This window comes from Labrus mixtus, chromosome 5, assembly GCF_963584025.1.
Source record: "Labrus mixtus chromosome 5, fLabMix1.1, whole genome shotgun sequence".
Lineage (NCBI taxonomy): Eukaryota > Metazoa > Chordata > Actinopteri > Labriformes > Labridae > Labrus > Labrus mixtus.
The window spans coordinates 5965240-5991033 of NC_083616.1; the positions used below are offsets into that span (position 1 = coordinate 5965240).

Here is a 25794-nt window from a genome sequence, read left to right on the forward strand (position 1 = left end):
ACTCCTTTAACCTGCTCAATATAGTGTGGACACTAAAATCATACATGCATGTCACAGATGAGTCACTGGCTGCAGTGCTAAAGATTGTGGCTATTATTTCATAATGTAGATTTGACCTCTTAATGTCCCAAACCCAAAGTTGCTACAGACCATGGCAAACAAACACAAATATAGAAAGTACACTTCCATGTGTTTTGAAAAGACAACAGAAACAGAACAGAAAACAATAATGAGTTACGTGTGTGTGTGTGTGTGCATGTCTATGTCTGTGTGTCCTCGTGGAGCTCCTGTAGTGCGGTGCTTTGGAGACGCCGTAACGCAAAGTGAATAGACAGAATTACACACCAATATTATGCCGTCGCAGATTACACATGAATGTACAAAGATGTGATGACTGCTGAGCTTAGTTACGGCACTTTTGTGGGGAAAAAAAACTCTGAATAGAGGTTAAGACGCTGTGAAACACACTCATCACAGCTTCCTCTCACTGGAGGGGATGTAACATTTCTTCTGCTGATACCTTCTATCGAGGAAATACAGGAATGCATTTTTTGTAACTTCTACTGATCCAATACATAAATCTACCATCATTACTGTTGCCATTAGCGCATATAACTTTTTGCATTCTGAGCTGCAGGTTTATATCTTCCTCACATTTTGTCCATAGAGTGTTTGCAATAATCAGTAGAGCCAGTGATTAATCAAATGAATGTATGATTCTATTGAATACTCGATTACAGGTGAGTTTAACATCAGGCCAGTCTTTCATGAACGTCTTCCAGATGTTAGGTTTGAAAAAGGAACAGGGTCAGTGTCTTAACAACAGTAGGGCAGCATTTGATTGTCTTTAAGATGTTGCAGGGATTAAAAAAACACACTGAGCAGGTTGGATCACACAGGAGAAACACAGGGATTCAAAAAGTCCCAACACGACTTGTGTTTTTACCTCCAGATGTGTTTTTCACTCTGCAGGTGGCTCCTCGGTGCCCTCTGGTGGGGCGTTGGGATCCAGGAAGTCTGGGTGCTGGAGTTCTTTCATGTATTTAGGGGGGGTGAGAATGTGGGTGGAACCTGCAGAGGACACAAACCTTTAAGATCACCAAACACTGCATCCTGGATAAACGTTAAACAAAAGAAATGCTTCAAGGTCTTTTAGAACGTTTAAAAAAATGCTATAAGAAATACTGAGAGGTCAGTTTAACTAAAGGTCAAAACACTCAGTACTATTTATCCAGCTTTCATTCATTTACATCAGTAGCCATGCAGGATCAAACATTATGATCAACCCTCTGGTTAAAAAATGTAATAAATACCAGATCACAGCTTTAACTGTTCAACCAAATGCAGAGATTAGCCTCGAAAAAGAAACCACATGTTGAATAGGCCTGCATGATGTTAGAACAATAACATTGTTCATCCTTGTGTTGTTGTGATAAATAAACAAAAGTGAAAGCGTGGATATAAGCTTCAACTCACAGTTTTTTTTGTCTATCTGCAAGTCTTCATGTTCACAAAATACCGTTTGAAACCTGTCTCTCCTGAATCCAAAATAAATCCAGCAAAATATTCTCAGCTGAATAAACTCCAATCAATCTGAGAGTAGCAGAAAGGCTTCATCTTCATCTGATTGCATCAAATGACTTAATTCTCACCCATTCAATAGAACAAATGTAGGCATGCTGAGTGAGAACGCATTGCTTGTTTACGTAGAAAAATAATCTATATTCATCGCATTAAATTCAGACTTTTGCAATGTGTTTATTGCAAAAGCTTGTCTCTTATATCTCATATCGTGGTCACACTCCATTGTGGAGCACTGATGGCAAATCTCATTTTCTGAAACTTTTCTTTACAATTCAAACTGAAAATGCTCTTTAGCTAGAAGAGAGTGTTTTAAGCAGTGAAATAAATAATGTGATACAAGGAGTTCAGCTGATATGATGGATATCAGATACATTTCAAGCTGAATTTAATAACGTTGATATAGCTCTTCAGTAAAAGTGAACTCACCAATCAGGGCCTCCCACTTTCCGTTGGCCTGTGTGACCTCGTACACACAACGCATCTCGCTGTAGGTCATCCCTCCGACGATGAAGACGATGATCCGGGGCCCCGTCTTGATCTCTGTGGGGCCCCGGTTCTTGTGCCAGTTACCGTAACGTGCACTGCTATAAGGAAACATGTGAAAAACATTGAAAGGTTATCATTGGAAATTAGAATAACCATCTGAAGCAATAACTATTGCTGAAATTTAATTGTTGTAATTATGATATTTGTGTGTTTTCTGAAGTGTAGGGAAGGTGTTTTTTAAAACTACACACCTCGATGGAGCGCTGACTTTTGAAGAAACTTGTCGCTGGGAAATGTAAGGGTACAGTTTGGGGTCGAGTTTGTCCTCAATGGAGTCCTGAGGGAACACAATTTAAGTTATGTAATCTGGCAGCAGAAACAGAACCAGTAAAATTGCAACTTTAACCTCACAATAGTCTCTAATCACAGAGTCAGACAACATTCAAATTAAAGGGAGACGTGGTAAATAAAAGATCTCAAGATGCGGTCCCTTCATAGCAGGATATTTATACCAGCCCCTTTCTGTAGCAAACTTAACTATTAGCATGAAACAGAAAGGCCCTGCTCTCCTGATGGCTTTACATTACATTTGTTTCCTTTAAAGATTCATACTTGTTTTTTTAATCTTCATGACTTCTTCCATTTACACACAAAACTCAAAGAAGAAAAAATGCTACAGAAACTTGCAGCTCTTAAAAAGAGAACAAGTCAGTTCAGGAAATAAAGGAGGTGAACAGTGTGTAGTTACAGGGACAGAACTGCTACATGCTAAATGATACAGATAACTTGCATCACTAATAATAACGTTTTTTTATACTTTCATGCAGTGAGGAGCAACTCTTTTATTTTATAAGATAAATGCATCAGGAGCTTCTAAAAGCGTTCGTTTGATCACTAAATGCCAAATACATTTAGCAATTAGCATATACAGTAAAGTAGACTGTCACACTATAGTAGTCAGGTTGTTTTGTTTGATTGCTCACAAGATGACAACAGCAGAGAAGCAAGTATATACACTTTAATGTGATGTCGGCTCCACTTTTTTGTAAAGTTTTTTTTGTATGGCTTTATTTTAGAGATAGGACAGTGGATAGAGTCAGAAATCAGAGAGAGAGAGAGAGTGGGGGATGACATTGCAGGAAAGGATCAACAGATTGGAGAAGGAGAGCCTCCTTACATGGAGCGCACTAACCACTACGCTCACCGGCGTCCCCTAGCTCCACTCTTTAATGAAATATGATTCTATGCAGGTCAGTCAGGCAGGGGTCGAACCAGTGGTCTCAGCAGATAATCTACTGTCAGTAATCCAAGAGTCAGTTGTCGAAAACCCCAAAATATTCAATATTCCAAAACCAAAACATGCAGCAAACAGGAACAGGGTTCAATCACTGACTATCCATCCTTTAATAATATTCGCCTGTATATGTTTGCATTTCTGTGGACTTGTACATCAGAAGTACCTCAATGAGATCCTTAATGAGAGGAGTCCACCTGGACAGCTGGTAGGTCTGCTCACTGATTCGCTCCTTACGATCGGGCTTCTTGGCTTTCTTGGTGGTGGTGCCCTGTGAAGAAAAGATACTGATTTCATTAATCCAGTCACTTCACTAAGTTCACTTCACTGAGGTCACTAAAGCTGCAGCATGTGTCATGTTTTTAGGATTAGGCATCAAATACTGTCTGGAGCTGTGAGGGCAGATATTATTTTTCAAAAAGCTAACACTGATCCACTGGCGTGAGGTTTCCAAGTGGTTATCTCAAGCACACTTTTAGTTTGGTTTTGCCTTTTTCTGAGCAAATCTCCACATAAACTTACATTTCTAACGGGCCTATACACTTTATGAAGAACTGTTCCCACCACAAAAAAAAATGTTCTGAAGATTTTCTCCAGTTTCTCTATAACTGTTTCTGCCCCCCAAAACTCACTGGCCCACTGTAGCATGTCTCTTATACATGTACAGTATTTAATTGTGTGGGCAGCAAACAGTTTTGCTCTCCCAGTATAAGCCAGGTTGGGCATAAAGCTGGTTAGCTTTGACACCTTTTTCTGTAAAACAGATTTCAAAATCACCTACTGCTGCAAAATACCCAGAGTGCAAACAGGACAACATTAGCAGGTGAAATTGAATGAATACAGGTTTTTAACAGTTTTAGTTTAAGACACAAGTGTCTAAGGTAAGCAGTTCTGGAGGATGGTGCGAAGAAAATGAGAATCTCTTCATCTGAAATTAAATATCTTTCATCATAGATTAAGGCCTTGAAATTGTTTTTTTTGGTCATTCTCAATCCTCTGCCTTCTTTTGAACGGTCCTAAATCAATACAGCCCCCACTGTGGACAAAGCCACTTCTTCAAATAGTCACCAACACATGCATCAACGTCTCCTGACTGGTGAGTGCTAATAATCAAACTGAGCAGCTATTTAAAGAAACCACCAAGCTACATTTGTGTGCTGTTTTAAAAGATTTCAAACTAACACATGATTTTGGTCTTATCAGTTAGTTTTTCTAAAATTAAATGAAACAAATACAAAGTAAACCAGTTTTATCTTTAGGCACACAGGATTCTGAAAGTCTTTCACAGCAGTGCAGCAGGAGTATGTGTGTGTTTATATGCAGGGTGTTGCATCAACACATTTAAGAAAACTTGAGACTGGGAATCTTAAAAGTTTTACATTTAAAAAAGTAACTTGTAGTTCCATGATACTTATTATGCTTTGTAGAAACAAGGGAAACAAACTGTTTAATGTCACACTCAGAAATGTTGACATCCTGCAGGACGGCCTGCTCTGTATTTAGGGAGAACATTGTCCATGAAGAAACATCGAGGACCTGACTCAGGACAGCTCACCTCAGAGATAACGGGGATGCCCAAGTGAGCCATGTTGGAAATGATGTCACTGTCCTCTGGTGGGATGTTTGCATGCTGAAGGAGCTTACACAGGTTTTCCTCAGTCACACCTGACGCACACACACACACACACACACACACACACACACACACACACACACACACACACACACACACACACACACACAAAGACATGCAGCGTAGATTTACACACATGCATGAGAGCATGCACGTTAACAGCTGTGATGATGCATGCAGACACAATACAAACTAAAACGCACTCAAAGCAATAACGAAACACAGAACACAATATGAATGCATGCGTATTCTGACATTTCTTCTCTTTTTATCATTATCAGACAGATGTTTAAAAATGTTATGTGAAAAAGCGCGGGACCAATATCTGACCGTTCTTCATGAAGATGTAGAGCAGGATGATTCGGATCTTGTCGGACACGTTGACGTTGGCGTCCAGCAGAATGGGAACAATGAGCCTCATGGGATCTTTGATCTTCTCGCCCTCTGCATCCATGCCCATCGCCAGATCCTGAAAACAATGGAGGACAGGAGAGGACAACGTTTAGGATAAGTTCTTCATAGGTATAATTTTATTCCAACATCAGATAGAAGTCAAGAGATGGTTAAAATCCTTCACTATTTGTGGTTACAACAGAGGATTTGTACATTAAAACACTTAAAATAATATACTAGAAAGCAAAACAGCATTTGAAGGCCTGAACTTAAAATGAGAGGTCCCGCCACATTCATGTACAGGAGGACATTAAACCAGACAACGTCTCTGTCTGTGTTTCTCTGCAGATCATGTGTTGGTTAGTTGACCTTTTACCCACCGCAGAACAAACAGAGTGATGAAAGATTGTCCTCTTATCCATCATTGATGGCCTCAGGATCATAATAAATCAGATAAAAGAAACATTCTTCCATGTGCTGCTGAGAAATATCAATCACAAGACTGTTTGGTGACCTGGACGTGATGTCACAGTGAGCTTTGAGCAGCATAATCTGCAATCTGGTCAGTGCCTCCACGAGTCCAAGTGGGTGTTTGTGTCACGTATGAAGATATTCCCTCCGAACAATCCTGAGCTATCACATTACTGTAACGGGGTTTGGATGGAAAGACAGAAACCCACAGAAAACTGAGAAGAGTCTAAGTCTGTAACAGAGGGGTGTGTGTGTGTGTGTGTGTGTGTGTGTGTGTGTGTGTGTGTGTGTGTGTGTGTGTGTGTGTGATTCACCTGTTCAACACGACACAGTTTGTCCACAGTGCCCTGGTAGCGGTTCATACAGTCTTCAGCCAGGTGGAGGTGGGTCGAGTACTGAGGGCAGAGAGGAGAGAGGATGTCAGTGGGTGAGTCACAGAGAGAACAATCATCTGCAAACAGTGTGTATTTAAAGGTCCCATATTCTGCTTTTTCTGGTTTTATATGCCCTTTAGTGTGTTTTCCAAGTGTCCTGTGCATGTTTAGGCACATCTATGTGCAAAAATTAAAAGTCTGCGGAAACGCGGCTTCTCCTACGTCCTCCTGTTAGCTGCAGCATTAGCCGCATGTAACGCTCGGTTCTAGCCCCCCTCGATAAAAATGTGTCAGTCCGACGTCATTGTCAGTGTGAGATCACTGATCTAAGCCCATTGGTTTGTTGTGGCAAGCCCTGCAAGCGTGCTGAGCAACTGACCAATAACGACAGAGCGGCTCGGCAGACCAATCAGAGCAGACTTGGCCCCACGTGGGGTCTAACAGTGTGGGCTCAACAGAGTGTAGCTGACGGACTCAGAGCGTAGAGGGAGCAAGGAGGAGCAGTACATGAAAACAGACACTTTTTTCGGACTTTAGCTATTGTGAACGTACAAAAGTAGGAACATAGATTAAATATATGAACCCCAAAAAGGGCATAATATGGGCTCTTTAACAATGCGTTAGGATGTTTTTGTCTTAATGTACACTTACATTACATGAGCAATAAATAAAGTGTATTTTGTGACTAACATGCCACAGTGCAATTTTCTTTTCTTGCAAAAGATTGTTAAAACATTCTTACAATCAGTTCAGCCACTTGTCACACAGTGCACGTATGCACTCATGAATGCACAAATAAAAACACTTTGCATAAATACAGTACACAAGTTTTAACAAAATATGAACTAGAAGATTTTGATTTCTAAAGTGTCTAACTCATTAAAGGATAGAAGGAATGCATCTGCATTAAAAAAAAGAGTTATATGTTAAACTCCCATTGAAGGGATGCAATGTCTCAGGTGCTTTGGATAAATATTGAATAAACTCTATTTAACACAGGACCATTTCATCCTCTTAACATACAGACAACAGTGTGATTCAGATGGTACCTTGCTGAGCTCTTTCTGGTACTGAGGCATCTTCTTCAGCATCTGAGCCAGTTCCTTCATGGTGGTCTGAAAAACACAGAGTGAGAGTTTAGATTTATGTTAGTGATGAATTGGTAAAGCCTTACCTCCCCTTCTAACTCAGTTTTATTTGGACTTTTACAGTTTCAGTAACAACACATGCATAGTGCTTTATAGATGACTCGAACATTCTGTTGTGATGAACAACAATTAAGAAAGTACTGGAGGCTATAGTGGTTAGTGACCCATGTATGGAGGCTGTAGTCTTCCAAGCGGGCGGCCTGGGTTCAAATCTGACTTGTGGCTCCTTTCCTGCATATCTTTCCTACTCTCTCTCTCACCCCTTCTGACTCTATCCACTGTCCTATCTCTAATTTAAGACATAAAAAGCCAAAAAATAAACCTTAACTTAAATAAAAGTCGTCATCTAATGGGTTAATTGTTGCACATGTTCTAAATCAGGGGTTTCAAAGCTTTTCTTTTGTTTTTAAATGTGTATATAATTTAGAAGTCCATGTCTTATGCTTCACTTATTCACATGAGTCACTTGTCTTTAACTTGATCAAAATTCAGGAAAAGTTCAGGACTTCTTTGTGAAACCATCATCCCCTGTGTGACTGCGTGAAGGACAGCCTGGGGCAGAAACACAGTAACAGATCCGGAGACTAAAGCAGATGCAGTGAAACAGTTTGTCCTCTACCTTTTCTCCTGTGTTCATCTTTTTACCGGCAGAGAATTCTTTCAGAGAGCGAGTGACAGCCCTGTGAGGAACAGGACAGAGTTAGAAAAAGACAAGAAAAGACTGAGTAAAAAAAAAGGGAAACTGGGACATTCTCTATGCTGCAGAATGTATGTATGTATGTGTGTGTGTGTGTGTGTGTGTGTGTGCGTGTGTGTGTGTGTGTGTGTGCGTGTGAGTGTGTAAAGTCAAAGACACTCACGTTGACACCTCGGCGATGTGTTTGTGTCTCAGAGACAGCCACAGGTCATCATCCTCATCCAACACCACCTCCTTTGTCCTCACCTCTCCCATCCCGCTGGTCTCAAAACTGCAGAGAGAAAAGGGGCGTTCAAAGACTACATGTGTGTATCAAAGAGAGAGAGAGGGTCTTCTGTTTTATAGAGAAAATTAAAAATGATGTCTGCAGTGCATGAATATTATTCAAGTACTTTAAATCCCTCTTGATGTTGTTCAGTTTAATCTCTGATTCTTCTAAGTCACTTTTCATTACAAATAGATGATTTAAAGTATTAATAAAACATTGTTATAAGTAATGAGGATTTTGGATTGAAGCAGAGAAGTTTAGGATTCATGTAACCCACAGGAGCAGCTGTCAGACCTGCTTCAGGAGCATCTTTACCTGTAGACGTCGTTCTCGACGCCGAGCAGGTCGTAGGCCATCGCCTGCAGCGTAAGCTCGTGCAGGACCGGTGTGACACAATCAAAGCCTCGATCCAGAATGAGCAGCTGAGTACGGGACTTGTCTGGACCCTGAAGGCATCACAACAGACACAAAAACACTGCTTATACTTTGTTCTCTTTACGGACAGCGAAATAAGAATCTTTTCGACTGGAGTCCTTTCATTTTGCTGAGCACAGACTTAGCAAGTTCATCTCCACCTTTTTAACAGAACAAAACATTTCAGCTTTTGAATGAAAACCCATCGTGGCCCAAAGTTTGAGGAATTTAAACGACTAAAAAGTGCCTTCTTGTCACAGTTAGCGGGTCTCTGAAGAAGTATATAGCTGAAGACAAAATGTAAAGATCTGCATATTAAAATGTAGAAGGAGACAGCAGTTTTTAGGAGTGTCCCATACATATCTAAAGACCCTGACATGGATAAATTCAATGATTTATTTATTGTAATACAGATATTTAACTCAGTGGTCATACCTCTCCCATGGTGGGGTCGTCAGCTTTGTATCCATCCAGCTTCTCCTGAAGCATCTGAGCCAGAACTGCACAGTCTTTGTACTCCCTGAGACCAACACACACACACACACACACACACACACACGTAATATATATCATGCATGAACAGCTCTGTACCTGAACACACTGACTACATACATCTCATGACTGTGTGTTTCATTGTAGATTTGTGTTAACCTCTGATCTGCTGAAGGTTGTTTGTGAGTCAGTTTGATCACACACTGATTCTTATAATTTTGTACATGTGTCTCCTTTACGCCTCACTTGAACAAAATGCTGAAGGTTCGCTCTTAAGTGGGTACCAATCTTGAGTTTATAAACACCTTTTGAAGCTCCTGCACTCTCACTCCCTGTATCTTATAAATAATTTTAAAAAATACACTACAAAAATACTTGAATTTTCTGGGCTGGTAGGTTTCCATTTGTCGCTTCTTTCCCCAAAGAAGTCAAAGATGAGCTGTTTGAGATCCATGGTTGACTTTGCACAGCTCTGCCTGAGTGAATCAGGAGTGTATCAGTTCTCAAAACACACTTTACTAAAATCTATCTACTCTTACATCCATTTTTTCTTTGCTGTGTTTTGTTTAATACTCTTTTGCTTTTATCTTTCTGCTTTGTGCATTGTTTTCATTTGAAGTTGCTTCTGCAGTAAAGGTTTCTCTATCTGATATTTTATCTTTTTGCCATTATGTCTTACATAGTATCTTCTTTTTTTAATTTGCAGGATTTGCTAAATCTGCTCTATGCCCAATGTAACTTTTGTATTCGAGACTTTCTATATGAAATTTAATAATGATAATAATATTATTATTATTATTGATTATTTCTAATTAAGTTTGTTTGGTTGAACAACCTGCCTCTGATCCTAACACTTTTATTTTTAAGAGTTGGACTGAACAATAACTTGACTTCTTGCTGCGGCTCTCACCCTCTGTATCTGACTCCAGGATACTCTTTGAGAGTGCAGCAGAGGGTGGCGATCTGCTCAGCACAGCGCTCCAGCATGTTGTTCTTCACGTCAGCCTTAAACGGGCTGTAGAAGTCCTGAAAGGCATCCACTTTATCCAGAGAGAAGACCTGCACACACACAGCACACCACAACACATGACATTTTATTGTCATTGTATACAACAAAACAGTCCTGTCTGCAACATTGATGCTGCACTGATTGTCTTATGAGATCCATGAGTTTTATTATTTATTCTTTTACAGGAATTAATCAATACACTATTATATTCAGCTTTTTAAAAGATTTTTGGCTTTTTGTGATCATATAAATGTTTTTTTTTTTACTTTTTAAGGCTAAAAGGAGAATCCTCTGGGAAACAATCATCACTTACTGTAGGTTAGAAAATGGTTCAATCATATTAAAAATAATGAAAAATATTGCCCTCTCGAAGCTTAAAAGAATTTCCACTCAGAAGCTGTCACTAATAAAACCCTCTCTCTCTCTCTCTCTCTCTCTCTCTCCCACACGCACACTCATTGTGTACATGCACCCATCTGTTCCTGACTGCTTCACATGATAACATCCCTGTGCTTTCTCTTGTCACACATCGGATCTGTGCTCCTATTGGCTACACAGTGCTAGAGTTGATCTCGTCAGCCAATGGGGTAAAAGGATGAGTTGAGGACGGGGGGTGGGGCAGGTAGCATGTGCCCCTCCCTCTCAGGATTAAAACTACAGGACAGCAGAGGATTGAAAGACTAAATCTGATCCAACACAAAACACTGTCAGCTCTCGTCAGCACCGTCACCATCACTGCGGAGGTGAGGAGGGGGATACATAATCTGACATTTTGCTCAGGGGAGAATACGCTCCACGCTCTGCCATTTCCCCACATTTATGTTTTATTGTAACCTTTTAATCTCACTGATGTCAGACACTCAGCCAACAGAACATTTGTGTTAATCAAACCTTTAAGGAATCATCCTGCCAAAAGTTAACAGTAAGATAGTATTCCAACAATAGTGACAAGTACATGTAACTTTATGATACTTAAAGTGTGTTTCATATTGGGCCTTTTAAAATACTGTTGCTGTTAAAAATGTGTGATGTGAAAGTCATCTTTGTATTGATGAACCTGCTCAGACTCATCCTTAGATCTGCAGTTTCAAAATGTTCTTATTTCCAACCTAAACACAGAGGCAGTGTCAGCAGCCTCCGTTTAAATATAATAATAATGAGACACCTCAAGCATCACTTTTGTATGTGCAGGCCTCCACCTTACAAATTCATAGCTCTCAGTCATGTGACTGACATGGAGGCCTGAAGTGCAAAATAATTTTAGGAAAGTAGCTGCAACCAGTGTTATCTTTGTGCATGTCATGAAGCTTCATGCTCTTTTCTGAAACCCAATAATTCTTTTCCGGTCTTATGTTATTGTGAATACGTCCAAAAGCAAGTAGCATAGATATAAAGACAAAAAACTGTCAATAAAGCGTGGGACTCTGTTGCTATGTCCGCCATCCTGGATTTCTATAATGTCTTTTTTTGTCATGTCCTGCCCATCACACACACACACACACACACACACACACACACACACACACACACACACACACACACACACACACACACACACTTGTACAACAGGAAAACAAACTTCAGACTGTGAAGAACATGTCGGAAAGAGCTACACAGGAAGGTTTTTTTAAAGGAAGCCACCTCTTGAGAATTTCTAGAACTTTCAGGAGTGCCTGTGTGAAGACAGCTCCTCTCTTGAACGACGCCATAGTGTGCGGCGCTGACGGACTGCGTTGCGCATAGAGTATGTTAAAAATGGCAGTAAGCCTAAGAGGAGAGGAGGAGAACCTACAGCTTCAATATTACAAAATAATATAATTTCCTGAAATGGACAGGTTCACTTAAAGGGTTTTAAAATATTTGATTAGAAAACTCTACACAATATGTTATCATTAAAAGAAACTCTGTTCAAAACAATGACGGGGCGTCAGGTTTCTTTGCAGCTTTTACACACAGATAGTTGATTTGAGATCTGTCTTAACCTCGTCATCATACCTGTGGTGATAGATTATGAGCTGCTGCTGAGATTTAATCCCAGTCCCGATAGAGTTTTACCTGAGATTCATAGGGCAGAAAGGCGATGTGGATCTCAGTCAAGGCCTTCATGGTTTTGGAGGCGCGAGATTTGGTCAATAGTCCGAACAACATGTCAGGAATCGCTGCAGAAAAACACACAGAGAAACACAGTGACTGGCTGAGAAAGTCAGGAGTGTTTTGTTAATGGTGAATGTATGTGTCAGTGGTAGAGTCAGTCGTCTCTCAACCGGAAGGTCTGAGGTTCAATCCCAAGCTCCTGCAGGCACATGTCGATGTGTCCTTGGGCAAGACACTTAACCCCATGTTGCTCAAGGGCCGCAGCAATTTCTGTCACCTTGTATCCTTTTCCACTCAAACATGTCTTGCTCTCTCCACAACTCAGAAAACAGAATTTCCCCTTGCGGGGGATCAATAAAGTAAATCTTCTTCTAACTCCACCAGATCCTCCTTCTTCTACATTTTCACAAAGTGCATGATGGGAAATAATCTCTAAAGGAATCTAGTCATTATCTTGCAGTTAAGTACACGATTAAAGGGTCCTTTCTTGCTTTTCATGTTGCTAGTCGGACTGTTAACATGTAAACCATGAAACCAGACAGGAAAGGACTCGTAATGGTTAGCATGCTAACCGCTACTAACATCGGAGGCCCTTAAAAGTTGGATGTTGTTTAAATCATCTGCACCTCCTGTACATCAGCAGAATGGCCTTATTCAAACGAGGGAGCAAACTGTTGTTCCTTGCAGGACTTTGTCAGCCTGAAAGCAGCCAAATACCTGAAAGGACATGTGCAGGTTCACTTTCAGATCTGGTGAAATGTATTCTTCTTGGGTTTGGACAAAGAGTTTTAACTGTAAAGTGCAAAAATTATAATTTAAATTCTGCTCTCTTTGACTGTCATGTGGTCCTATTCAGATAACCTCTGCACTTTATTGAACTTGAAACCAGACATCCCAGATTTTTTTTTTTTCAGATCGATTTTATCACAGGTTCAAAAATGTTTCATAAATATGATTAAGCAGTATGTATGCTGACAGTACAAGGATAAAGTTTTTCCCCACATCATTGATCTCCATGTTATATAACTGGGAAGATTCTTGACTCTGTAGCCACTTAGGAACATTTCTGAAGCATTGACTGAACACAAGCACCATAAAACAGGTTTATACCTCAAAGGAGTTTGTAAATGTTCCAGTTATATTTAGCTGGCAGTGTGATAGATGTACTCACTGTCTGTGAAGAAGACGTGAGCCGCTCGGTACCTCGGATTTTGTGGGTCTCTGAAGTCATCAATCAGACCCTCGACAGACTGAGAGAAGACAGAACAAAGTTTCAGTTCATAAACTGTGAAAGTGGAGGGAAACAACAGTTTGGATGAGTCCTCACTGTATTTAGAAATCTGTGTATAAAAGTCCAGTGTATGTTCTAATGTATTATTTATCATTACATGGTGTTTTAAAAGACAATAACAGCTTTGTACACAAACTAGTATTTCACTTTGAGGGAATTAAATGACATCAATAAAGACTTTATGTACAATAATATAAAATGAAAACCAGCTACAGGAGCTCAATTGTTTACCTCGTCTGAAGGAGTGATCAGGTAGATGGCCTCCATGCTGGGCAGAGGCTCACGTCGCTTAGTGATGTCTTCTACAACTGCAGAGCACAAACAGACAGTTATAACCAATGATCATCCTCCTCAGAGTGGTTACACTAACCATTTCAACTTTCAACAAGTCACAAATCTGGTTGATGCTGTGTCCTGAAAACCAATCATTGTTTAGATTCCCTGACAACCAGAAATGATCGACATGACCTCCATTTAACAAACAAACCATATTTTGGCAAACTTAAATCCTATTGATGGCAGGTAAATCACAAGAGAATCGGTTTATGTTTCTGGTTTATACAGCTGAAGTGAGCCAGGGTTCAGCCGCTGTGTAACGTGTAGTCTACTGTTGAAATGAGGCTCAAGAGATGGACGGGATGTACAGTACTTCAGGATGTCATGGACAAAGAAATGACGGGGTTTCAGCAGAAGTAACACCCCACAGAAAAGCAAGTCTTGACTGTAAGTCATTTAACCTAAACTGCTGACTTCACTGGAATTACAAGGATATTTGTATTCACACCCAGAGGCATATATCATCGTCAGTCAATGATGGATTATGATTGCCGAAAAATGAAAAAGGGGGAACCATCCTGGAGCAATCTAAAGTAAAAAAAAAACTTTCTAAATATAAATCACTTGCATGGTAGAGTGGTTGTTAATAAGTCGATTTGGCTAAACTGCATTTAATGCACCTGCACTATGTGTGATTAAAGTGACTTCAAAGCTCGAGGTGAGTTGAACTGAGGTGAGCTGTGGGGTTGTACTCACTGGTGATTCCTTCTGACATGATGTCTGTCATCTTACAGCAGGACGAGACCATCCTCATACTCAGCTTGTCAACCACCAGCACCTGAAACACAAACACACACACACAAACACACACAATTAGCGGTGGAGGATTTTAATTTCAAATCTTCTAATCTCCATTAGAGGGGAATGATGCAAAAATCAGACCAACAGGACCATTACCTTCCATTTTCCTTTTTCTCGTGCCTTCTTGATGACATCATTCATGATCTCTGTAACAAAAAAAAGTAGAAACACAGTTTAGTAACAAAAATCCACATCAAATATGGACAAAATAATTCTCAACAGGTTAGTATTAAACGTCACATATTCTCCTCCTATTCAACAAGTATAAATAAGTCTCACATGTCCGAAATAAAATCAATAAAAATGCAAACTTGATAATAAGGGCTTATTGTAGTGAGCTATAGTCATAGTAAGACACATTCACCTGACAAATACAACTAAAAAGCATTTAATCACCGCAGGTCATACAAACTTATTTACACCACATTTACACACTGATGGCAGAGACTGCTACAGTTTGTAAAGTGTCTAAATGACTAAGGCTGACAAATAATACATCTTTTTAATTTGCGATTTAAAGCTGAAATGTAATAGTTAATAATGATTAATTGCAATTTAATCACATGTTATAAGATCATTTACTTCCTGTTTGGACATAAACCTGCTTTTATTTTGAAAGGAAAAATAGAACTTGTGTTAGCCCGAAGGTTACAGCATTTACTTAACACGGAAAAAAATAACTTGTTATGGATGGAAAAGTTAACAAAACAGCCGATAAAAAAGTGAGGTGTCATGAGGTGGATATCCCCTTTGACTCATCAACTGAGCTGCCTGGAAGCTTTTTTTAAAGTGAAATGAGACATTCAAAGGCACAGAGGTGTCACTGTGTCTGCAGGCAAACACTGCTGTCTACATGGTAGCTTAGCTCTAGTGCACTTAAAGGGAAAAAATAGCATGTGATACAAAATTATTAATTAATGCTGACAACAGCTAATCCCATTCATACACTGATGTCAGAGGCAGCTGTATGTAATGTGTCTGTCAGTTTCTCAGTCATTCACCTTCACATGCTGCTGACACAGCAGGAGCAGCAGCAGGAACAATTCGGGCTTCAGTGTCCTGCTCAAGTAGCCTACACTTTGATAGGTGACTGCAGGAGCTGGGAATCGAACCCCTGACTTTCTGGTTGAGAGATGACCGACTCTACCATTAAGCCATAGCCGCCCATGCCTTCTATGTTCAGAAGTGAAAATGCCTATCTACTTTCACAGAGGACCCACACAGATTTCCTGTACTACAGGGTATAAAGCCATGAGGGCATTGCCTCAGGGGGGGACCTTCAGTTTGACATCTCTATCAAATCCATAAAAATAGAGTGCAGCAAGTTAATCACTATGACAGATTTAAACCACTGAAGGTAAATGTTGGGGCAAAGATCAACAACAGCCAATCACAATACAATAGGAAGGGGTGGGCTAAAAGTCGTAAGCATAAAGAGAAGGCAGTAGAAGCAACAGCAAAGGGCTCCTGTCTCCTCAAACATGACAGAGAGATCAAACGTGACAAGGAGAGAAGAGAGAGGATAATTACTGGAATAATATTTGCATTTCATAAAAGCTGAAGTGCCCCCGTGGTATAAAGCAACGATCTTTCTGCCTTATTTGCAGCAGCATACACCAATTTTTATTGATTTGCATTACCTGCAGCCCCAAACAGCAAGAAAATGTGTGTTTAATCTACATTTTAATGCACACACTGTGTACTTAATGACACACGTCCATGCATTAAGAAAGGTGATATGTGCAGTGTCTGAGTTTTTCTTGCTAAGCAAATCTTCCACAAAATAAATATTTAAAAAAGTGAAAACTTTCTTTCTTTCTTTTTTACTGGGAGTCCTGGATTCATGTCACCGGCCCATTTTAGCGTTTTTACAGCAGTGGTGATGTTGGCCAAATAATTACAACATTTTCAGAGTTGCTTCAGCACAGATTTCTAAGAGGTGTCATGCCAAGACTTTCCAGTTATCATGACAACAATTTCACCTCTGTCTGACCTATAATATATATATCTCTTTAAAAAGGGTTTCCAATTATTGGTATCATGATCAAGGGTTGAATCAGTCAGGGGAAGAACACACAGCACACTTAATTAAGATGTGTGAAGACTGAAGTTGTATGCAGTACTGGGATGAAAGAGTTACTTTAAGTGGACGAGCTGTACTAGCAGTCATGCTGCAGGGAGGAAATTGTTACAAACAATGTAGCTGGAATCACATCTGTTGAATCCGAATGTTACATTGAACTATTTGAAGAGCTGCTCCCTCCCCATCCAGCTAATCATCAATGTGCTGAAAGAATGCAGCTCCATCAGCATGAGAGCGTGGCTCCTCAGAAGATAGTTCAACAGTTCACTGCTTATCTTCTTCATCAGACACAAAATACCAGTAAACTGTACTGAGCTGCAAACCTTCAGGGGTATATTTGCAGATAGTGGAGGCATGTGATGCACATTTTAGAATGCTCTCACTAGCAAGGACGAAGCCACTACATCCATCCATTCATTATCTATACCGCTTATCCTGTTTGGGGTCACGGGAGGCTGCAGTTAATCCCCATCAGTCATTGGGCGAGGGACGGGGTTATAGCTGGACTAGACTTGTCAATCACAGCGCTGACATGTAGAGATACAAACAACCATTCATGCTCACACCTACGCGCAACTTAGTGCCAGGTATTAAGCTACAGTACAGAGCATGAGGGTGGAAATTGGAGTATCCTGAGTGAACCCACGCATGCAAGGGAGAACATACAAACTGTTGCAGCCCACATCAAAACAATATGCATTTAAATGTTTAGTGAAAGTTCAGGATGTAAACATGTTAAAACGAAATCATGCATGCAGAGAGGAGGGGTGAAGATGGAGGAGGGATGTCTTCTGTTGGGCTGGTCTGGGAGGATGAATTGACAACCGGGAAGGGGTTAACTCAGGATGGAGGTTCACGGCAGGCATCTTTCTACCTGAGGGGATAACGGCCCAGACTGTATCTGTTAGACAGAGACATAGAAGAGGTATAAAACAGGCTGAAAAGAAAGAGATGAGGAAGGAGGGTGAATGGTTGAGAGGAAAAGAATGGGGGGGGGAGAGAGAAATGTGACGACGAGGAATTGGTATGCGGGTCAGGTAAATTGTAAATGGACTTGAGCTTATATAGTGCTTTTCTAGCACTCTTTTGCTTTTACACCATGTGTCACACCCACCCATTCACACACTGATGGTAGTGATGATTGCTATGTAGGATCACCCATCAGAAGTAACTAATCCCATTCATACACCACCACTGAGGCAGTGGGAGCAATTTGGGGTTGAGTGTCTTGCCCAAGGACACATTGGACATTTGGCCAGCTGGGGATTGAACCCTCAACTGACCCTCAATTGAGCCACAGCCTCCCCAGGTGACTGTAGGTGTGGTTTAAAGTGTGATCCTGTTCCAAAACCTACTTTAATACATTAACTTTATTATCAGTGGAGGTTTTTTTAAATGGTGCAGAAAACCATCTGATATGTAGCAAGTGAAGATGCACCAATTGGGAAAATCAGGGCTGATACAGATGTTTGAAATAACAATTTAGCTGATTCCCGATGTTTGTTTCATGACTTCTTTTTGTGTTTATCTATTTTTAAAGATATGTATTTGTGGCCTTTTTGCCTTTATTGCTGAGAGAATGGGGGTTGACATGCAGTAAAGGGCCAAGGTTGGATTCGAACACACGGTCGCTGCAATGGGGATTAAAGCCTTTGTGTTATGGGGTGCACAATATAACTGCTAGGCTATACCAGCGTCCCCATTTGGAGCAGATATAACCGGACTGCTTCTATCACAAGATTCATCTCACATTAAACAGTCATTTTCAAAATGCATCTCCTATTTACAGAGACTAAAGTTATTGCAGTGAGCAGTGGGTCACTAACAAACAAAATTATGCGTCAATGTACATTTGATCTCTGTAAGACAATCACTGACATTGGCCCAGGGGTCTTTCTGCCTCGTAGTCAGAGGTGCACATGCAAATTCATTTTCGGTTAGGAAGGTATGAAACTACTGTCTCTACATCCCACAGCCTATTAAGCGCCACATGTTGTATTTTTGTATGAAGAATAAAATGCATTGAATCTACGTCTTTGTGTTGACAGAATTTCACCAAACACTGTGGAATCATTCAGGACAAATGTCACTACAATTGTAATTTCCATCCCCTTGTTAACCTAATGATCAAGTGACAAAGTCACATTGATGTTGTAACTGTATACAATCGGTTGAAAATGGATGAGAGGTCTTGGACGTTCTGACCTGATTTCAACCTGTTTTTTAACCAAATTATGAACCTTGAAAAACCTGTTTCTGCTCACAGAGGTGTCTGTGAAAGGTGCTTTAATACAAGTTTTCCTTGCTTGCTTTCTTCTTTGTGAATGTCTCTCAGTAAGTTATTTACTTTGTGTAAACTCAGGCACTTTATTTACATAAATGCAACATAAATTACAATCTACAGTATCTGCTATGATGATATCGTAGCAGATGAAGCATGAGAAGTCTGAAAAATGATTGGTTCTTTAAAAATGTGATCCTTGTCTTAGCATGATGTGCCAAGAGGAATGGAGAAAGACAAGTTCTCCAAGAATTCCTAAAACACATATTTGTGAAGAATTTTAAAGCTGCTGAATTGAAAATAATCTCATCCCGACTGGACGACTGAGCCCTGACAAAAACAACTTTATATTGTAATCAAACATGCACTAAATCTCATGTCACTGTGACTGAGTAAATCCTTTCCAATGAGCAGACACAGAGGGACAGAGACACTCAGGAGGACACAACGACTGCACATTTAAATCTTTATACTGTATTTGTGAATAAAACTTAGATTATCACATCTTCCATTCCCTCTAGGTGATCAGCAGCATCCCAGTTTCCCTCTCGTGGGGGTTTAAAGCGTCTGTGCAGCAGCGTGTCAAACTGAACATGAAGGGCCTCGGTGTGGGAGGGGGGCGGGGCCTCTGCAATCACTGCCTCTAATCTGCTCCCAATCCTCTTACCCCATCCACCGCTCCCCATACGCTATTTCTGGGACGTTTCTGTGTCAGCGGACGTGACATCACGGGGAAGAAGCATCATTCACACACACACACACACACACACACACACACATACACAGATGAACACACATGCACGAACACACACTGACAAGCTCTCATCCTACAAAATAAATCAACATGTCCTGTTTCCTCTGAGGCTGATGGAGACATTACACTTGAAGAGCTTCTTTTAAAATTCTTTAAGCTCATAGTTCTCGGATTGTGTGGTTATAATAAATTGTTAAAGACAAAAATTGTAATAGAATGAATGTCAAAATGGAATTAACTTTCTTACAGATTTTAATTATACGATTTAACACAAAACACAGAGCATACATTTTGATGAGTTGTTTCTCACACTGCCTGTGTAGAGTTGACAGAAGCGGATGTAAACATGGGGGAATGGTCGGGTTTATCCAATTATTCAACAGGATTAAGTGGAGGTGAATGTGAGAGAATGGGACGCCATCAAACAAGCAGCTTTCAGAGGGGATAAACTAAAACACCATGCTGCTGCAGAGGGAGGGAGGCAGAGCGTGCATGAGGAATAGAGTTCAGAGATGGCTTCTGTTCGTGTTTTCATATCACTACATCATGTATAAGGATGTTTCCACACTACAAACATAACAGTGGAACACTTCATATTACAGACGAGTATAAAGCTGAGAAACTCCGCCCATCATAGACTACATCATCGACTCGTCTACTCGCTCGATGTGAATGTTTCAGACATTTACCTGCTGCGTTCACACATCACCTCATCCCGACTTCACACAGACTTTTTACAGGCAGCTGCATAAAGTCAGGGTGAACAGATTTGGATGTTTTCATACACACACACCACCCTGACAACGTCTGGAAATGTTTGAAAGGGGCTTTACTGTGACTTCTTCAACAACCACTGCTGTGTTCACGTTACAAGAGAATCTGCACCAGTCTTTCAAATGGACAAAAAATGACAAGCATGTTTCTGGCCATGCACCCTGACTGAATATTCAACTTTAATCAATACCTTTTTGATTTAATTCGTAATATTTTGTCTTATTCTCTAAAATTTGGCTTTATCTATTTTTATTTGTTATATTTCAGCTTTATATTTCCTGACTTTTATTCCCAACATTTCAACTCGATTCTCAACAATTTGACTTTATTGTCAAAATTTGAACTTTATTCTAAATAATTTGATTTTATTCTCCACATTTTTACTTCATTGCGACAATAATTCTTCAAATCCAAAACATTGTTAAAGTTTCATCTTCCTTTAATTTATTTTCCTTATGGCCCCAATACTCATTTTGATTTTTATTTCAGCCAAAAAACAAAAACAAAGTTCCTCTTCATTTTCATGTGCATCATTCGGATACTTTCCTGTTTTATTTTTTTACTCTGTGAAGGAACAGGTTGGCAGTAAACATTGTGCAGGTTTACAAAGTATTTTTCCCCCTTATTGTGTGAATAAGGATTGGCAATTTTGAAACATATTATTCTACATTTTATGAACCTGGGTGCATAATTTGATTGTCAGACTACTTTTTAAAAACATTTTCTTAAATCTGTCATGACACGTCAGTGTTTATACTGGACTGAGTGTATTTATGAGTGTTAATTAGAGGACTTCCTCAGTGTCTATAAAGTGTTCATTTTAGGCCTTTAATACAGAAGTTAGACCAATGTGTGAGGATGACAGTGCTGCTGTATGTCTGTGTCAGAGCACATTTTACTGTTCTTATGTAATAGTTCCAACATCTTGTCCCCTAACGTGACCCTGGTCCCTGACTGTGATCAGGTTCACTATCACTAAGTATAATCTGCTTCTCTGACTCCTGCTCTGAGACAGAGGGAGGACTCCTGTGTTCACGTCATCATCATCAGAGACTGCTGTCTGTTCAGCATGCAGGTATGATCTTAAGTACTGTATGTCTTGTTGCTGGTTTACTTGTTTGTTTTAAACTCTTCTTGTTATTGTTCTCACCTATGGATGTGTAGATTTAGTGAGTGAGGGAACTGAAGATTGTAACGTTATGTTCGTTTGTTCAAAAAGACAATGCATGACTTAACATTTGCTTGTTCATCACAATTGATGCTGCTGCTGTTCAGTACAGAAATATTCACAGCCCATGTTGTGAGAGCTGATTATTAATAATAAAGACTGAGGACAGACACTGAGGGTAAGCATTCCTGATCATTTTAAGATGGCATTATATTTTTTTAAGATCACATTAATCTAAACAACGTGTTTTTGATGTCGGGCTGTTCTCATGCACTAAAGTTCTTATTTTATCTGCGATGAGCCGATTTGGACCCCTTGTTTGAATAAAGAGACTGAGGGACAGCTTTATGGACCTCCCATCGCCTTTCACCAGGAGACCACACTGTGTACATGTGTGTCTGTCTGTCTGTCTGTCTGTCTGTCTGCCTGTCTGTCTCTGTGACAGTGGCTGTCTGTCTGTTTGTCTGTCTGTGTGTGTGTGTGTGTGTGTGTGTGTGTGTGTGTGTGTGTGTGTCTGTCTGTCTCTATTATCTCTCTCTTTCATCATTGAATCTGCTTCTGCTCGATGTTTCTGCCTGTTAAAATAACTTGTAAATCACATTAAGTTACATTTTTGTGAAATATGCTACACAAATGGGTTTGGACAGAAACAGATGCTATGTGGTGCAGAGACGTGGGGGGGGGGGGGGGGGGGGATACAAAGCATCAGTACTTGAAACAAAGGAATTGATTACTCATATGAATTGCTGAGCTTGGTGATTATTTGCTATGGGATGACACTTGGAGAAACTCATTTCAAATGTATTTAATTGATTGATCAAATTTGTAACGATTCACATCGAGGACTCTGCAAAAACAGTGCAACAGACTTTCTACTGAGACCTGAAGACAAAAAAACTGAATTTCTCAATTCTGATTAAAAAAACTCCTGATAAGGAAACCACAGATTAATTCACTTAACGCTGACTTGAAGACTAAATGCAACAAGGAATGACGACTAATCATTTTCTGAACCTGCCTCTCTTTCATGACGGATAAAAAAGCGATTTGATTCTACAATTCTACAATTCTACAATTCACTTTTATTCGCTTTTATCCAAAGCGACGTACGTCAGAGAGTAAGTACAACACTAGCAAGGATCTAGAAAAAAGGAACAATGTCAGTAAGAGCAAACGATCAGCTTTGGGTCTGATTGGACACACAGGTGCTGACAGGCATTGCACAGAGGCAAAGCACAACATTGACAGCAGTTCTTGAGAGCTCTAATCAGTATAGAAACCATCTTATAAGTCATCGTTTATCAAACAAAAACAGTTGTCACAACCATCATCAATGATATCGAAACCATCATCATTAAGTTAGTAGGTATTCATGAAAGAGCTGGGTCTTTAGCTTTTTCTTAAAGGTGCAGAGGGACTCTGCAGATTGAATGGAGTTTGGAAGTTCATTCCACCACCGGGGGGCGACAGAGGAGAAGAGTCTAGTCAGAGACTTAGGACCCTGTTGTGAAGAATGGATCAGACACCTTTCATTGGCAGAGCGTAGTGGGCGGGAAGGAGTGTAGACCTGGATGAGAGAGTTAAAGTAAGGAGGAGCCATTTTTGTCTCTGTTTTGTAAGCGAGCAGGAGAGTTTTAAATTTGATGTGAGCAGTAACTGGGAGCCAGTGTAAGGAGATGAACAGCGGAGTGACATGTGCTCTTTTAGGAAGGTTGAAGACCAGTCGTGCTGCTGCATTTTGTATCATTTGCAGAGGTTTGATAGTGCATGTAGGAAGACCTGCAGGTAGAGAGTTGCAATAGTCGATGCGTGATATCACAAGAGCCTGTACCAGGAGCTGTGTAGCGTGTTCTGACAGGTAAGGTCTGATCTTCCTGATGTTGTACAGGGCAAATCGACATGACCAGGCAATCGAGGCTACTTGAACCTTAAAAGTTAGCTGGTCATCAATCATGACACCCAGGTTCCGGGCAGACTTTGTGGGCATGAGTTTGGTTGTTCCAAGCTGGATATTGATCTGTGGTTGCATAGAGGGACTGGCTGGGATGACAAGGAGCTCAGTCTTTGAAAGATTGAGTTGAAGGTGCCGTTCATTCATCCATTTAGAGATATCAGCAAGGCATGACAAGATTCTTGCAGAGACTGTAACATCGTCTGGCGGGAATGACAGGAAGAGCTGGGTATCATCAGCATAGCAGTGGTATGAGAAGTCACGAGAGCGGATTATTGAACCAAGTGAGCTTGTGTATATGGAGAAGAGAAGGGGACCAAGCACTGACCCTTGAGGTACCCCTGTGGATAAGCTGTGCGCTTTGGACACTTCTCCCTTCCACAACACTCTAAAGGATTTGATGAATAGTTTCTCTTAACTCTGTCTTGGTAAAGTATCTGTATGATCCCACAGTCCTTGTATTGATTCAAACTGAACAGAAGACTTAAACAGAAACCTCTACTGTGACCTGAAATAAGTGTGTGACAAGTTTGGAAATTACATGTCTAGTCAATATTATAATTGTTTCTTTACAGTTCTTGTATCACAGTTAGTTGTTTGTTGTTTCTTTACACTGCACCTTTTGGTCTTCAATGTCTTTTCCGCAGACGTCAACTTTGTTGTCTAAATGGTGTCATGCAGTCCACCGCTGTTGGCTAACATATTGGAAATATTGTAACTTTAAACTAATTGAGGAGCAGGCAAAGAAGTGGAGTTAAAGCGGGCCAGATTAGCTAGCTAGTATGTTCCACATGATGAAAGTAACAGAACCAAAGCAGACTGTTTACGGTCAGTAACGGAATTTAGTTCAAGCGAAGCCTCGTGGCAAACAGCTACAACAACCCAACTCTTCTCCACGATACAAACACAACGGATGAGTTTTAAAAAAACATCCCTCTGTACACTTTTGACCAATAGAGAAATGAGCTGTAGAGACCAAAACTGTTTTTGTAACGGGTTGTAAACATGTTTTTCCTGCTGCACAAATATATATTTTAAAATTAGTTTTCATGCCTCAAGTGGACAATCGAGGAACTGCAGTTTGTTGCACCACTGCCCTTTCTGTCTTTACATTTCAACAGCAGAGATTGCAGCTGTGCCTTAGATTTTCTTTACAATTTTTAAAGTGTAGTGAGACATCATCTTTTAATAAAAATCATTGGTTTAATGACATTTCTGTAGCATATATAATGTATAAATAATCTCTGTTTACAATGGCTAGAGCCAGGCTATATTAGGGCAGGCCAAAACAACATGAGAGGACTTTTCTTGTCTTTATCAAAGCTGAAGTGTTGAGAATTAAGTTGAACTTTCTAACGCAGGCATACACATATGAGGGGAAGATTCTGACCCTATATTTATGTGACTCACAAGCTGAGGATCGGGTTTATCGTGATTTTAAATATTCCCTATTCCCTATTCCCCCCGAAATATCTCATTTATTAGGCTATCAATGTGAAAAAGAAATAAATGAGGTCATCCTCACATGCTTTAACTTTCCACTTCATTCCTAGAACTGAAAAAAACATTTGTCTTTTCTTTTTTTCTCAGAGTTAAACTTTATTGTCCAAATGTTGATTTTAATCTTGTTCTTTCGATTTCCTTCTCAGGATGAGTGAAACCATAAACAGCTCTTACACACGTATTTGCACATATTAATAATGACTGCACATTATCCAATGATGTCCGTCCATGCACTCGTGCTTAGAGTAAAACAAACACTTGTTTGGCTGCTCCGCTCCTCTTCCTTTGAGGATGATGTCAAAGCGCTTAATCCGCACAGACAGAAGATTAGTGGGCAGATTTACGCAGAACCAAACCAGGACTCCGGGCTCTGATAAACATCGGACAAACGCAAATAACGGCTCATTAAATTATGTAAAATCCCTCGATAGTTTCAGATAACATCACTGTTAAACTTCACAATGATAACATCCATTAAATTCCCTCGTTATCTGG

The 25794-nt window shown here is 40.1% G+C and overlaps 2 protein-coding genes across 2 annotated transcripts in view; both read right to left on the bottom strand.

The window, feature by feature from the left end:
- dpp7 (dipeptidyl-peptidase 7) overlaps positions 1 to 25794 on the bottom strand; it is a 196202-nt gene that overhangs the window by 153839 nt on the left and 16569 nt on the right. The window lies entirely within an intron of this gene.
- The window catches only part of stxbp1b (syntaxin binding protein 1b), a 28804-nt gene that overhangs the window by 2598 nt on the left and 412 nt on the right, over positions 1 to 25794 (bottom strand). Inside the window, exons 2-19 of the mRNA XM_061037439.1 lie at positions 14882 to 14931; positions 14681 to 14762; positions 13880 to 13956; positions 13529 to 13607; positions 12319 to 12422; positions 10165 to 10313; positions 9198 to 9282; positions 8664 to 8794; positions 8244 to 8351; positions 8003 to 8063; positions 7285 to 7350; positions 6176 to 6256; positions 5328 to 5466; positions 4920 to 5029; positions 3531 to 3635; positions 2322 to 2407; positions 2011 to 2168; positions 947 to 1071 (exon numbers count right to left, since the gene is read on the bottom strand). Of these exons, the coding sequence (XP_060893422.1) occupies positions 962 to 1071; positions 2011 to 2168; positions 2322 to 2407; positions 3531 to 3635; positions 4920 to 5029; positions 5328 to 5466; positions 6176 to 6256; positions 7285 to 7350; positions 8003 to 8063; positions 8244 to 8351; positions 8664 to 8794; positions 9198 to 9282; positions 10165 to 10313; positions 12319 to 12422; positions 13529 to 13607; positions 13880 to 13956; positions 14681 to 14762; positions 14882 to 14931 (1781 nt within the window). The 3' untranslated portion in view covers positions 947 to 961. The remainder of the gene's footprint in view (positions 1 to 946; positions 1072 to 2010; positions 2169 to 2321; positions 2408 to 3530; positions 3636 to 4919; positions 5030 to 5327; positions 5467 to 6175; positions 6257 to 7284; positions 7351 to 8002; positions 8064 to 8243; positions 8352 to 8663; positions 8795 to 9197; positions 9283 to 10164; positions 10314 to 12318; positions 12423 to 13528; positions 13608 to 13879; positions 13957 to 14680; positions 14763 to 14881; positions 14932 to 25794) is intronic.